The sequence below is a fragment of the Euleptes europaea genome, chromosome 3, assembly GCF_029931775.1.
Source record: "Euleptes europaea isolate rEulEur1 chromosome 3, rEulEur1.hap1, whole genome shotgun sequence".
NCBI lineage: Eukaryota > Metazoa > Chordata > Lepidosauria > Squamata > Sphaerodactylidae > Euleptes > Euleptes europaea.
This window is the reverse complement of record NC_079314.1, coordinates 34,982,652-34,997,851: the sequence shown is the minus strand read 5'-3', so window position 1 is coordinate 34,997,851 and position 15,200 is coordinate 34,982,652. Positions and strand designations below refer to the sequence as shown.

The window sequence follows — 15,200 nt, the reverse complement described above, 5'->3', positions numbered from 1 at the left end:
ATGCTGGGCAGCGTGAGGTGCCGGGCCGTGCGGGCGCTGGCAGGCGCGGTGAGCGGCGAGGGGGCCGCCCGGGGCGGCTCTGCGGCAGCCGCCGCCATTCCCCTCCTTCCGCTGGCCGGGCCGAGCGCGCAAGGTTGGTGAGAGGGACCTGCGGGCGGGCTTGCCGTTTCCTTCCCCCCGGTGTGGGGAGGGGGGTTGTTCGGCGTCCGACCGGCTCCCTCTCTCGTTCTGCCTCCTCCAGGCCGGGAGCGCGCCCTGTCTGCCGCCGCCGCCGCCCTGCGCGAGGGGGGCCTGGTGGCCGTGCCCACCGACACCGTCTACGGCATCGCCTGCCTGGCGCAGGACTCGCGCGCGCTGCGGGCCGTCTACCGGCTGAAGGCGCGCGACGGCGCCAAGCCGCTGGCCATCTGCCTAGCCGACGTGGGCCAGGTGCACAGGTGGGGACGGGTGGCTCGCAGATGGGGTTGCCAACTCTTGGGGCGGGGGGTGTTGGGGGAAAGAGCTCAGCAGGGATGTCATGCCTTGGAGTTAGGGTTGCCAACCTCCAGGTACTCAGTACAGGAGCGAAGTGTGTACCAAGTGCAAAAAACTTTATAAGCTGCCAAATTGACATAACAGTACAGCTGTACACGCTATATATACTACAAAGCTGAAACACACAAGCTAAGACAAACAACGTGACTGTACAAGGTGGAAGAAGTGTCAAAATGACACAGCTAATGTTCATAGAGTCTCTCTCAATTGTAGGAGAAGTGGTATCCAAAGGATTTTCAACGAGGAAAGTTTTTTGCACTTTGTATACACTTCGCTCCGGTACTGAGTTCCTCATCCTCCCGATATTAGTACAGCGGTGTCTATTTCTCCCCCAACCTCCAGGTACTAGCTGGAGAGCTGCTGTTACAACCGATCTCCAGCCGATAGAAATCAGTTCCCTTGGAGAAAATGGCCGCTTTGGCCATTGGACTCTATGGCATTGAAGTCCCTCCCCAAACCCCGTCTTCCTCATTCTCCACCCCAGAAATCTCCAGCTATTTCCCAACCCAGAGCTGGCAACCCTACTTGGAGTCCAGCTTCTAAAGCTTACCTTTGCCTCCAGAGAAACTGATCCGTGTAGGCTGGAGATTAGTTGTAACTCAGGGAGATCTCCAGGCCATACTTGGAGGTTGGTATCCCTACCCTCGTTTCTTCTTCCTCTCTTCCCGCTGGCTAAGCCCCTTTTCTTTCCTCTGGCAGGTACTGTAAGGTGGCCGTGCCTGATCAGCTCCTTCACGATCTTCTGCCAGGGCCTGTTACACTAGTTCTAGAGCGCTCCCAGGCCCTCAACCCGGACCTCAACCCCTTCACACCTGTGAGTCTCAGTTTATTATTGGATCCTTCAGATCTGGCTGAGTCAAATAATAACTGACATGGAACTACTAGGCGAACTAGCATGTTAGCCTGCTTGGCAGGGTGGGATAATGGGGCACAGCCCTTGAAAGTTCTAGTGTGTGGATGCTCCTGAGAGTCTTGGCTGTGAACGCATCTTCCTCTTCCCTCACAGCTGGTTGGTGTCCGTGTCCCTGATTACTGGTTCGTCAAGGAGCTGGCCAGGATGTGTGGCACCCCCTTGGCTTTAACAAGCGCAAACATCAGTGCCCAGGGAAGCAGCCTGGCAGTCACGGTAAGGGCCTTCTGAAGTCCTAGGGAGGGGCTGAGGGTGCAAAGAGAAAGGGGAAGACCCAGAGGAGAGGAAGTTTGCAGGAGAAGTTAAAAAAAAAACAACCTCCAACACACTCTCTTTTGGGGGGAGGGAACGAGCAAAGATCTCATAAAATGTAGGATGAAGATATGTATCAAATGTACAGCATCAGGGAACATTAATCCCTGTGTGTGTCATAGACATGTGACGTGTTTACGACACTTATTGTTTATCTGTAACTAAGTTTGCCCAGAATTCAGTCTATTAAACTTTTTCATTCTCTAAGAAATCTAAAAAATTTTTAGCTTTTATTTTTTTCATACCCCTTAGATGGCAGAAATTAAAATGTGTATGCAGTGCACACTCTCTCTCCACTATTGATAATTATAGTTGTGGAAAACTTATTTACACTCAAGTAAATGGTCACATAGTTCAGTTTTATAATGTTAAGCAACAAATAAGTGATGCGTTTACACAGTATAACACAGTATAGTAAATACAGGTTTGGTAACCTCAGTATTGCATATATTTCAGGGTTTTTTGTAAACTTCCATGGGGGGTGGGATCTTGCCTTTTTCTCAAGGCTTCAAAATTTCCAAAAGGGTTGTGTCTGTAAGTGCAGGACGGGTCTCTCTTCTGTCCCATGTTGAGCTCCTGAGAAGGGATGGATACTCTTCCAAATTGATATTTCTGTTCCCTTTGTCAGTTCTTTATCCTTCTCAACCTGTACTCTGCACCTCTTCCTTCCAGGAATTCCAAGAGCTTTGGCCTCATCTAGCACTGGTGGTAGATGGAGGCCCGATTGGGGACCTGCAGAGACCGGAGTGCCGTCTGGGCTCTACAGTGGTCGATCTCTCTGTCCCTGGCAAGTTCAAGGTCATTCGTCCAGGCTGGTAAGGCCTCCCAGAGCTTGTGCTCATAAGTTGCCTTTTGAAGCCAAGGACAAAAAAAAGTGCAATTCTTTTCCCCAGTGCTTTATTGATTGATCTTTGCTGTATCTTTGGTACGGCCCTTTTCTCTTGCATTGTTTTTTGGAGGCCTTACAGACTGTTTTCTAGCTCCTTGCCCTGCAAGCGAAGAGGGTGGAATTGTGCAGCCCCCCGGAATATTGGAGCCCAAGTGGGCAGTCTGAAATGATTGCTTACAAACCACTGTGTTTTCTCTTGCCTGTATTGTGGAAAGTCATCTTAACTGAGGCACATCTTGCACCCTTCCCTCTAGCTTGCTCCCTCAGCATAGACTTGGGAGTCCTGGGTTCAGATTTCCACTGAGATCAGAATTTAGCACAAGATTAGTGCTGTCTGCATTCAGAAATACTGACAAGAAACTAAGGTTACTCAGTTTTCGCCCCCTTCTCTCTTTCTCTTTGTTTTTCCACAGTGCACTTACCCAGACTGTTGAAGTCCTGGAAAAGAAGCATGGTTTGACAGCTGAGTCACCTAGTTGATAAAATACACATGATGTGTGCAACTGAGTACTCTGTGGCTCTCCAGGAAACCACTGTCAGGGGACTTGTTTATGAAGGCACAAGGGGTTTAATTCTGCCCAGGCAGAAGCTGTTTGGTAAAAAAGGAACTTTCTCTCCACCCCCCTCCACTAACTCCCATGTCTCCTGACAGCTTAGAAATCTGCTCTTTTTGTGACAGGTGGTGACCCCATAGGTAATATGACCCCTTGGAAATGCAGAGTTCTTAGGACTGGACACAACTAAAATGGAAGAATTCTTCAGCATGAGATGGTCAGTTCTCTCCGATGATAGGTCAGTTCTCTCCACTGATAAAACTGGTGATTTTTGTGAACCAAAGGTTGAGGGAGTCTGTCAGAAGCCTTTTTTATTGACTGTTTCCTTGGGCATGTGGTGTGAATTTGGGGGCAACCTGGAGAGATGCAAGGAACTGGAAGGTGGGTTGGGAATATGGCAGTTAGGGACCAATCTGATTTTAACCCCACCTCTGCTGAGCAGATGTGGTCCATAGCATGTAATAGGCTGCATTCAGCCCAGTGTAATTAAAATGGAAACTTTGTGCAGAACGTTGCCTCTGCCTACATTCTTCCAGCTACGTGGCCCCTTGGGGGTGGGGGAGGTTAAAGCTCTGAATCAAGTAGGTGTGACATGCAGCTTTTGCTGATCTTTTTTCCTTTGCCATTAATCAAACCCCAGCTTCACCAGGTTGGAGCTGAGTGCCAGAAATCCACAGCTAAGGTGGTTCCCTCTTCTCACCCAATCAGTGAACTCTCCTGATGCCCTCATTCCACCCCTCCATGTACTCCCTTGGATCCTCCTGACTGCCGTCTCCTTTGGGTCCTTCCATACCATGTTCACTCATGCCATTGTTTTCCTCAATTTTCCAAAAGTCATCCCTAATCTATCCTCCCTGTTCAGTTTCCCTGCAATATCCTAGAGCTTATTGAAGAGGAAGAGTTGGTTTTTATACCCCGATTTTCTCTACCTGTAAGGAGTCTCAAAGTGGCTTACAATCGCCTTCCCCTCCCCACACAGACACCTTGTGAGGTAGGTGGAGCTGAGAGAGTTCAGAGAGAACTGTGACTAACCCAAGGTCACCCAGCAGGCTTTATGTGGAGTGGGGAATCAAACCCGGTTCTCCAGATTAGAGTCTGTCCCTCATGTGGAGGAGTGGGGGAATTAAACCCATTTCTCCAGATTAGATTCCACCACTCTTAACCATTATGCCACGTTGGCTACGCCATTGCTTATTCTCTCAAGTTTCTCTCAAGCCTTTAGTAACTAACTTTCATCCCCTTCACTGCACTGATGCTGAATCCATCAAAACTACTGACAAATCCGGTCTGTATTCTATTCTCATCCCCTTGGCCTCTCTGACTGCCTCTGATGCAGTTGATTATTCTTTCCTGCTTGGCTTTCTTAATGCCTAAGATTTCTGCGACTGTCCTTGGCGTTCACTTCCTGCCTGTGAAATTGCAAATGAAATGCCTCTAGTATGGGCAGATGAGAAGAGGAAACTGCAGGAAGGGTTATTTCAGAGGTGCTGTCCGGGACTAAGCAGTGCTGAAATTTGATCTGGCATTGAATGATGAGGCTCTAGGATGATGCCTAGAAATTGTTGATAAAGCAAGCACACCTGACTGTATGTGCCTAACAGCTGCCCAGTATTCATCCTGGTGTGCATAAGAACATAAGAAAAGCCATGCTGGACCAGATTAAGGCCCATCAAGTCCGTTCACACTGTGGCCAACCAGGTGCCTCTACAAAGCCCACAAACAAGACTTGGATCTAGGTCAGGAGAACAAGCTTTGGAGGGCTACAGAGGTTTGAGGAATCACAGATTTTTATGCTGGAAGCTGGTTTATCATTCTGAATCCTTGACTCCCCCAAGCACAAACAGAGACTTGTCCCTTCCTTCTGACTAAGTCATTTCTTTGGCTGCAAGGTGTGTACTTTTCCAGAATATGGGAATGTTTTAATCTTCACACTGCCTTCTCCTTAATTAGTAGAAAACAGCAAGAGTCCAGTAGCACCTTAAAGACTAACAAAATTTCTGGCAGGGTATGAGCTTTCATGAGTCACAGCTCACTTCTTCAGATACACTGATACACTGTATCTGAGGAAGATACAGATACACTGTATCTGAAGAAGTGAGCTGTGACTCTCAAAAGCTCAGACCCTGCCAGAAATTTTGATATTCTTTAAAGTGCTACTGGGCTCTTGCTCTTCTACTGCTAGAGACAGACTAACATGGCTACCCATCATGATCTTCACCTTCCTTAGTTTCTGTAACCTAAATTTATTGCACTGTTATCTTTACCACATTGTGAGGGAAGCCAGAACCTCTGGCTTCTCATTATCCATTAAACTACCCAAGTAGCTCAATCCTCCAGTATATATAGCATGGCACCTGATTTTTTTTATTTGTTTAAAATATTTATTAGTTGATTTTCTACCTTACAGGAACTCGAGATGACTTACAGTGCAAACAACAAAACACAGTAAAATACATTAAAACCATCAATTTAAAATCAACAATTTAAAACTGCCACTAAGCAGAAGAACTGAAACGAATCAGATGCTATCACAAATAAAACCATTTCCAGCTGCCTCCTAAAGGTCCCTGGGGAGGTTGTTCCATAATTATGATGCTGCCACTGAAAAGGACCTCTCTCATGTACCTACAAGATGAGCTTACTTGGTCAATGGAACAGTCATGAGGGCTTCTCCCTGTGATCTTAGTTCCCAAGCAGGAACTTATAGAAGGCAGTCCTTCGAATATCCCAGTCCCAAGTCATATAGGGCTTTAAAGGCTCGTGAGCAGATCAGAAGCCAATGTAATCGCTACAGTATTGGGGTCACATGATCCCGGTAACTGGCCCCAACCAGCAGTCTAGCTACAGCATTCTGCCAAGATGCAGCTTCTGAACACACTTCAAGGGTAGCCCCAAGGAGAGTGCATTGCAACAATCCAGTCTAGATATAACTAAGGCATGTCACTGTGGCTAGATCAGACTGAGCCAGAAACAAATGCAGGTGGAACATCCACTGAGGCTGGGCGAAAGCAATCCTAACCACAGCAGCACTCCCAATCTGCTTTTCAAGGGGAGTGTAACCCCATCCAAGACAGGAGATCAGAGGTCCCTGGTCTGCTTTTCTACTAGCCCAAAGCACCTCTGTCTTGTCAGGATTAAGTTTCAGTTTGTTCACCCTCATCCAACCTATTACTGACTTCAAGCACCAGTTTAGAACATCAGCAGCTTCCTTGAAAATGGGAGGGGGGGAGAGATTAGCTGGGTGTCCTCCACACTGCAACCCAAACCTCCTGATGACCTCTCCCAGTGGTTCATGTAGATATTAAATAGTGTGGGGGATAAAAATCGAACCCTGCACACCTCCATAGGCCAGGCAACTCTGCTCAATTCCTTCCTCTTTCCCCCTCCTGTTCTTTTCTGTGTAAAAATGAAGACAATTATTTTATTTCTTCCCATTGTATCAGAGGAAGTAGCTCTGACTCATGAAAGCTCACCCTGGAATGAATGTTATTACGTCTTTAAAGTACCACTGGACTTTTGTGAGTGTTTTCCCCTGCAGCAGCTATCTGGTTTGCCACAGTTATAAGCAGGGGATTCATCCCTCAGCTATTAATGTATCTGTTGAGGGAAAGGAGCTCTTTTTGTCTCCTATGAGGCAGCTGGCATGAGTCAAAGTAAGCAGAAGCATATTAGTTGCACAGGTACCACGGTGGTTCACAAGCTCAGCCTCTCAAGGCACCAGTGCTCCCCTCTTCAGTGTAATCACCATTTCTTCCTTCTTCACTTTGTTATTAGCACTTAAGAGACAGATGAGGGGCTCTGACTGGTGGGGGGGGGCTGTTCAGGGGCTCAATTACCCCCACTAGGCTGAAATGAATATTCCTGAAAGTTGTCCCATGCAGCAGATGCCCAGCAGGCACAAAGCTGTGCAAGAGTCAGGAGCAGTGGTCCTGAACCCAAAAAATCTAGGACACAATACCTTTTATTATGTATTACACGTGTCCTAACCTGGCCTGCCCTGACCTGGATGGCCCAGGCTAGCTTGATCTCATCAGCTAAACAGGGTCAGCCCTGGTTAGTATTTGGATGGGAGACCACCAAGGAAGACCAGGGTTGCTGTGCAGAGGAAGGCACTGGCAAACCACCTCTGTTAGTCTCTTGCTATGAAAACCCCCAAAAGGGGTCACCATAAGTCAGCTGCGACTTGAGGGCACTTTACACCCAACACACACACACGTGTCCTAAAGTCACAACTGACCAGCAGGAGGCTTCCAAGACAAGTGAGAAGTAGTGGTGGTTTGTCACCGCCTTCTTCTGCTGATTCCTCCTTGGCAGTCTTCCACCCAAGTGCCAACCCTACTTGGCTTCCAAGATCGGGCTATACCACTCCGTTCTACAACCCGGTTATTATCACCAACCAAACAACACAAAACGTTGCGAGTTTGCCAGAACTCTTCATCAGGCTGCATGTCACACACACCCCCACCCCCACCCCAAAAAATAAAAGTTCGAAAAGAGAAGGAACCCTCCCGGCCGCTAACAACGCATTTTTAGAAAGGGGCAAGAGTCCAGTAGCACCTTAAAGACTTGACTTAAAAATATTTTCTGGTAGGGTATGAGCTTTCGTGAGCCACAGCTCACTTCTTCACCAGGTATCTGAAGAAGTGAGCTGTGGCTCACGAAAGCTCATACCCTGCCAGAAAATATTCTTGTTAGTCTTGAAGGTGCTACTGGACTCTTGCCCTTTTCTACCACTGCAGGCAGACTAACGCGGCTGCCCACTGTGAACGCGTCTTTAGGCTTCCGAACCGAGGCTGTTCCCGGGCGCGCGAGACCGCCTTAGGGATGGCGGCCGCTCTCCGCTGGTCTGTGTGCTCCTCTAGCACTGCCGGGTCGCGGGGGCCGTCAAGGCGCCGGGCAGGGGCTGGCCCGGCAACCGCCAGGAGAGCGGGCTGGAGGGAAGGCAAGGTCTACGGCCGCCGACGACGGTTGGTCGCGAAGAAGGGGCGAGGCGCTCTAGGCCTGCGCCTCGCTCTCTGGTCCCGCCGGAAGTCTGTAATGACTGCGGCGCCGGAAGTGGTGTCCGCGTGTTGGGCTTCGCGGGGCGCCGGGCGGTGAGGGTGTCGGCAGGTGAGGCGAGGGGTCCTTTCAGGCGGGTCTTGGAGCGCTGCCGCGGTTTCAGCCCCCTTCGCGCCCCTTCTCGTGACATTTGTGCACGGGAGGTTTGGGGCTTGGATTTGCCTCTCTCTAGATGCCCATTTCCCCCCATCCTGGGGGCTTATTCACAGTGGGTAGCCGTGTTAGTCTGTCTGCAGTGGTAGAAAAGGGCAAGAGTCCAGTAGCACCTTAAAGACTAACAAGAGTATTTTCTGGCAGGGTATGAGCTTTCGTGAGCCACAGCTCACTTCTTCAGATACAGCTAGAATGTGAATCCATCTGTCTTTAAGACTTCTTCAGATACAGCTAGAATGTGAATCCATCTGTCTTTAAGACAGATGGATTCACATTCTAGCTGTATCTGAAGAAGTGAGCTGTGGCTCACGAAAGCTCATACCCTACCAGAAAATATTCTTGTTAGTCTTTAAGGTGCAACTGGACTCTTGCCCTTTTCTACTACTGGGGGCTTATTGTTGAGTTTTGAGAATTTGGATGGGGAGAATGGGCATCTAGAGAGAGGCAAATCCAAGCCCCAAACCTCCCATCGGAGTGCTGCGAGTCCGCGGAGTTGGGAGGAGCGCCGCACTGAACCTTTAACAGGATACCTCCGTCCCCGGTCGACTTGTAATGCGTCGAATGCACCGTGGGAGGCTCCAGTGTTTTCACCGTTCAGCACGGAAGTTCAACCCAACATCCAAACACACACCTCGTCCCGCGATGACTGTAGGGCCGTTTATGCTTGGTAATGAGCAGCACATTCCAGGCTGAAGTGCCCTGCATATATATTTTTTAGTTCTTCACTCTGAACCGTCATTCTAGAAGTCACTGGGAAGCCAGTGCGTACCAGCTTCGCATGTCTTAAGAGTCCCTTTAACGCGACCTTTTGTATTTGCTCCGCCCATGCCTTGAAGCATCCACTCAAGCAAGCATGAAGAATCACAGCCGAGGGGGTTAGCTATGCAAACGACGATTGGTAATGGCTATGCGAACGAAGGAACGAAGGAGCAGGCGAGTGGGGGGTGGAATTTGTTTGACTTTCTCCTCTTGCATCGGACCGTGAATAGTCATTCTAAAGGTCAGATTTTAAAAATCAGCATTGAGCGAGGAGCAGATTCAATCCTGCATAAATGACCTAGGAGATTTTCTGCTTGAATCATAGGCTGCTCTTGCATTTTCTCAGCCATTGGGTACATCAGCGGGCACAGCTTAAGGCACAGGAGAGGCAGAAGGGGAGCAAACCGTCTGCTGTCCGATCAGCAGATCTCGCAACACCCATCCCCCCCACCCCCAGTTAGTGCTATGTTTCCGCAGGATAGTGACCTGTTATAGTAGAGGCTTCTATGGCAACAGTGGTGAGAAGAGCTGCCATTTCGTGCAGGCGGTTGGATGGTGCCATAGCCCCAGTAAAGTGCTTTTTAGTCATTCCCCTCCAGCGAACTGTTGGTATCCGGGGAGCAGAAGGGACGAATACGGTAAAACTTGGCCAGGATGTTCTCCATGCTAGAAGTCCATGCTGTTCAAGGCTGATGCCTGAGTTGCTGGAGGAGTTAGCTTGGCCAGGCTGCTGCCTTTAGTAAACAAAAGATACGTTATGTTGACAAACCATCTCATACAGCCTTAATAGGACTAGCAATATATGTGGATATTGAATAAAACTTCATAACAATAAAAATACTTTGCATAATTATCGTGGGCAAAACTAGTCACATTTAAACCACAAATATATCATTGAAAATATGTTGTGTCTGTATTACAGTATGTACAGGTATAATCATTATCAGACTAGCCAATGCAGGCTTGCCTGCTATAAGCTTCATGTGTCATGTTAAAATCACAGAGGAGTCCCAGGTGCCAGCCTCTGCTTTCTCTCTTCCTGGTTCTTGGTTTTTACATATGGTAAAGGATGTAAAATTATATATTCAGTTGGAGAATCATAAAGGAGAGATGATGCTGTTTCCTGTTTGTCAGTGCATGCAAGCTGAGTTTTCCTCTGTCTGTAAAGCAGAATTTAATGAGCCTGCTGTGCTGCCAGTGTCTTCCAGGGATGCAAGCAGGTTGTCTTTAATGCTGCCTTCTCTGTTTTGGATGCCCAAATGCCAGCTGTGTAAGGCTGCCTGTTTTTTTCCACAAGATGCAAACAATGCCTATGCCTGCCTTGTCTTGAGGCTCCCAATGGCCAGTTCTGCCTGATTTCTTGGGTTGCCAAATGCTTTTCTGTGCCTGCCTTGCGAATCAGATTCGTAATTTTAAAATATAGCTCTTTGTGCTATCTGTCTAAAATTTGACAGGCAGCATCTGCTGGTCGGGGGCATCATCTTTGCAAAAAGAATCCCAGCTGAATAGGAAACAGAGTCCAATGTGGAAATGTTTCCCATAGAAATTGGTGGAAACAAAAATGTAATTCAGAAGAAGATGGGCTTAATATCAAACTAAATCTAGAAAAAAGGAGCCCCGTGGCGCAGAGTGCTAAGCTGCAGTACTGCAGTCAAGGCTCTGCTCACGACCTGAGTTCGATCCTGACGGAAGTCGGTTTCAGGTAGCTGGCTCAAGGTCGACTCAGCCTTGCATCCTTCCGAGGTCGGTAAAACGAGTACCCAGCTTGCTGGGGGTAAAGGGAAGATGACTGGGGAAGGCACTGGCAAACCACCCCATAAACAAAGTCTGCCTAGTAAACGTCGGGATGTGATGTCACCCCATGGGTCAGGAATGACCTGGTGCTTGCACAGGGGACCTTTACCTTTTTAAATCTAGAAAAACTCAACTTGCACATTCCTCTGCTATCATAACCAGCAACTTAGTCATCACCTCCACTGTACAAATCCTCTAAACGTGTCTGGAGTGCATCAAACAAATGTGAAAAACCATTCCTTGCCAAGGGGAGCTGCATTATCTGACTTTAGGTGTGGGAGAAGCCGGAGTCAAGGGACATGTGCACTAGCCGGTGACCGCGGAGCTTCCTGCATGTGGCTCATTTCAGCCCCAGTTCTGTTTGTTTGCCCCTAGGATGGCCCCAGAAGACTCTTCTCTCCCGCACACCCTACGCTCCTCCCTGCAGAGGTGTTTCCGCGCCCTCCAGGAGCAGCATGAGACCTGGAAGAGCGTGCTGGCTGGGTGCACGCCTCTTCTGGGTTCCCTGAGCAATCTGGCAGAGCAGATGCAGGCATCCCAGAAAGTGGCCTTTGCCAATACCCCGCTGCAAGACTTCCCAAGTCTACCAGAGAGACTCAGATGCCGCCAGCAACGTGCAGCGGAAGCTTTGCTGGAGGAGCTATGGGAGAAACTGTAAGACTACCTGTGGTGTGGTGTGGAGTGCAAGGTGGGGGATTTCAGTGGCTGGTGCGCATTTATCAGAAGGGTTACTCAATTCCTGAAAGTCACCAATTTTACTGTCATCGTGAACTATTTAGTTACTATTGGTTTTTTCAACGTAAACCACTGTGGCAGTATTAAAGTAAATCTGAGTAATTTTTGCACAGCGGTTTTCATTGTTTTTAGGAATCTCAGCAGAGAGCCCCATGAAGCAATTTACTGAGCAAGGGCCACCCTGTGAGCAAGGGTCTAGTATTTCATAGGTGAGCTGTCCAAGCCCATTACAATACACTGAGTTATTTCAAAAGTGCTGACTTATTTTTCCTTGAAAAAGAAGAATGTGCCTTTGAGTTGCACCTAACTCATGGTGACCCAATCCATAGGGCATTCCAGCCAAAATCAACCAGGCTGGGAGTCCAATGTTAATCTGAGTCCCATTTGCTGGGCGGGGAAGGGGGGAAACTCATGAATCAACACAGACTCAGTGTGGTGGTGGAAACTGAACATAAGAAAAGCCATGCTAGATCAGACCAAGGCCCATAAGGTCCAACAATCTGTTCACACAGTGGCCAACCAGGTGCCTCTAGGAAGCCCACAAACAAGACAACTACAGCAGCACCATCCTGCCTGTGTTTCACAGCACCTAATATAATAGGTATGCTCCTCTGATTCTTGAGAGAATAGGTATGCATCATGACTAGTATCCATTTTTACTAGTAGCCATGAATACTCTCTTCCATGAACATGTCAACTCCCCTCTTAAAGCCTTCCAGGTTGGCAGCCATCACCACATCCTGGGGCAGGGAGTTCCACAGTTTAACTCTGTGTTGTGTAAAGAAATATCAAGATGCTGTCAACGTGTATCTGACTCATGGTTTGCCATTGTTTACTCCGTGTAGCAACCCTGGACTTCCTCTCCGGTCTCCTGTCCAAGTACTGACCATAGCCAGCATCGCTTAGCTTCCATGTTCTGCATGGAATGTCCTTGAGGAATGCTAGAAAGGATTGCTCATAGAGGGTCAGCTGGACTTGCCCAGGAAATGACACTCATCCCAAATTGAACTTGCACATACAGATTTGGAGGAGGGGGGAATGTGCATGTGATTGTAGGAACTTCCTGTGATGTCCAGAGTTAATCCATATAGCTGCATTGTTATGATGTGTTCTCTGTTTTGTATACAGACTTGAGCTGCAAAAAGTGCGGGATGCAGTTGGTGTTCACTCGACCTCTGTTTTCCAGCTGTATGAGCAGCAAGAAGACCTGTGTCAGGAGAGGGCTTTCCGGCGCTCTGTGCTTTGCCCGTCGTTGGCAGATATGTTAGAGTGGCTGCTGGATGTGGAAGGGTTTTATCGTGGCATGCATCCTTTGGAAGAGTTCTGCCCCTGATGATCTCTGGAGCCAGACCATACAGGGAAAAGGAAACAACATCTGTCCTGTGCTGAGAGACTGTAGATTATGTCAAGTGCTGGCGGGGAGGCACGGGGAGCTGCAGGCCCCTCAGGACCTTCCTGACAGGCACATCTGCAGCAGTTTGAAAAGGCGATTCTAGCCCAGTATCGTCTGCTTTGAATGGCTGCAGTTTGCCAGGGTCTGGGGCAGAGAAAGGCCCTTCCCAGCACCGGCTTTTTACCAGAGGTGTTTGAAACTGGAGCCATTTGCATGCAATGTATGCGCTGTGCCAATGACCCGTGGGCCCTTTCTCCGCTGTTCACCCTTCACGAGTCGAGAAAGTAAGCGGGAGGCGGAATAATCTTCCCTTCAGCAGCGGCAGGATTCAGCGCTTCTTGATGGCTCCACCCAGTCTCTCCCTGCCTGCTCTGTTTGTCCCTCTGATTTGTTCAGGGCATGAGTGCAATGCTTCCTATGTCCCAGCCTCCCTAGGCTCTTTCTTCTCTACTGTCCTTAACTCCTGGAAAAGCTACCTGGAGGTCAAGATACTGCTCCTCCAGGTCACATATGAAGACTTAACCAAGATGCGGGCTCTTCCAGAGGCCTGGGAGCAGGTGCTGCAGCGCAGCCTCCACACTGTGGTAGAAGGTAACTATAGCCATGAGGACAAGCTTGCCTTTGGGGGTGAGGAGGGTAGTGTGGGACCCCAGAATCTGAGTGTTAGAGAGAAACTGCCCCCCAAACGTGGAAGACTTACTCCTGCCTATCCCGAATAGTTATGATTTTGCCATTGCCTTCCTCAGTATAGCAACCCTGATTTTCCTTGGAGTGTGTGTGTCTCCCATCCAAGTACTAACCAGGGCCAACCCTGCTTTGATTCTAAGCTTTGGCCATCTCAAGCTAGTCAGGGCTATTAAGGCTGCTATGACTGTATAGCAAACTGTACAGCTGTTTAGAATGCCTAGAATAGAAGAAGAAGAGTTGGTTTTGATATGCCGACTTTCTTTACCAATTAAGAAAGAATCAAACCGGCTTACAATCACCTTACCTTCCCTTCCCCACAACAGACACCCTGTGAGGTAGATGGGGCTGAGAGAGCTGTGACTAGCCCAAGGTCACCCAGCTGGCTTCATGTGTAGGAGCGGGGAAACAAATCCAGCTCACCAGATTAGCATCCACCACTCGTGTGGAAGAGTGAAGAATCAAACCCGGTTCTCCAGATTAGAATCCACTGCTCCAAACCACCGCTCTTAACCACTACACCACGCTGGCTCTCTTAGTATAAGTGCTCGGTATAAGTTTGTTAACAGCCCTGCAAGGCAGGATAATCTCCATGAAGTGTGTGTGTGTGGGGGGGGGGCTAAGTCTGGGAGAGACTTCATTGCAGAGATCAGATTTCTGATCCAGTCTCTTAATCACTGCCCTGTATCAGCTTTCTGGGTATTAGGGGCTTGACAGCCATTGGATCCTTTCTGCGTCGATTTGATGGTTTTCCTTGCTCGGCTGTCACTCAGGAAAGGGCCCGGCATCTGTCAGAGCTCGCTAGGACTTCCTTCTGCTCTTTTTTCCCCCCCTCAGATGCGCTACTGAAAGTCTCCTTCTTCCTGGAAGCTGGGTGAGGCTCTGCAGCTGCTGTATGGTCAGGGGAGCTTTCCTTTGTCCCGGGCTCTTTTGTCCCACAGTCAGAAGATGAACAAAACTGGATCCGTCGCCAGGTGACGCGGCTGGGGGGTGAGCAGCCTGCGAAAGCAGCAGCAGTGGCGGGCTGCTGCCCTTGGGCTCCTTGCCACCATTTGGGAGGGGGAGGCTGTCCGCATGAATAAAAATGGATGCTGTGCCCCTGGAACGTTGAAGTATTTCTTCTTCAGCTGTGTCTCCCAACCAGTCCCCTCTCTCCTGATTCCTTGAACTGACCAAAAGCCGCTCCGTGGATGCAGAGGAAGGGCTTGATAGGAATGAAAGTCACAGCAAGGGGCTGAACGATTAAGAACCCCCCACCCGGGTCTGGATAAGCACTTCGTGTTCCGCTAGCCTTGAGGGTTTGGGGAGGGGAGGGACTTCAATGCCATAGAGTCCAGTTGCCAAAGTGGACTTCTCCAGGTGTACGGATCTCTGTCAGTTGGCTATCAGTTGATACAGCAGGAGATCTCCAGCTCGTACCTGGAG

At 49.0% G+C, this 15,200-nt stretch overlaps 2 protein-coding genes across 2 annotated transcripts; both read left to right on the top strand.

The window, feature by feature from the left end:
• On the top strand, positions 1–3,154 carry YRDC (yrdC N6-threonylcarbamoyltransferase domain containing). Its single transcript, XM_056846042.1, has 6 exons — positions 1–133; positions 242–437; positions 1,234–1,348; positions 1,541–1,660; positions 2,429–2,571; positions 3,059–3,154. Exons 1-6 carry the CDS (start codon positions 1–3, stop codon positions 3,123–3,125), a joined length of 774 nt encoding a protein of 257 aa, XP_056702020.1. The 3' UTR covers positions 3,126–3,154.
• Positions 3,155–11,330: 8,176 nt separating this feature from the next.
• AIRIM (AFG2 interacting ribosome maturation factor) lies at positions 11,331–14,653 on the top strand. The gene is made up of 4 exons (XM_056846046.1): positions 11,331–11,617; positions 12,827–13,003; positions 13,564–13,682; positions 14,613–14,653. The coding sequence occupies exons 1-4, from the start codon at positions 11,340–11,342 to the stop codon at positions 14,651–14,653; spliced, it is 615 nt and encodes a 204-aa protein (XP_056702024.1). The 5' UTR covers positions 11,331–11,339.
• Positions 14,654–15,200: the final 547 nt, after the last annotated feature.

Bases quoted from the DNA above. Each gene is read 5' to 3' on its own strand.
- YRDC (XM_056846042.1), top strand. From the start codon at position 1: ATGCTGGGCAGCGTGAGGTGCCGGGCCGTGCGGGCGCTGGCAGGCGCG. The intron at 1,349-1,540 runs GTGAGTCTCAGT...CTTCCCTCACAG, and splicing joins ACCTCAACCCCTTCACACCT to CTGGTTGGTGTCCGTGTCCC. The intron at 1,661-2,428 runs GTAAGGGCCTTC...TCTTCCTTCCAG, and splicing joins GAAGCAGCCTGGCAGTCACG to GAATTCCAAGAGCTTTGGCC.
- AIRIM (XM_056846046.1), top strand. From the start codon at position 11,340: ATGGCCCCAGAAGACTCTTCTCTCCCGCACACCCTACGCTCCTCCCTG. The intron at 11,618-12,826 runs GTAAGACTACCT...TTTTGTATACAG, and splicing joins GAGGAGCTATGGGAGAAACT to ACTTGAGCTGCAAAAAGTGC. The intron at 13,683-14,612 runs GTAACTATAGCC...TCCCCCCCTCAG, and splicing joins CCTCCACACTGTGGTAGAAG to ATGCGCTACTGAAAGTCTCC.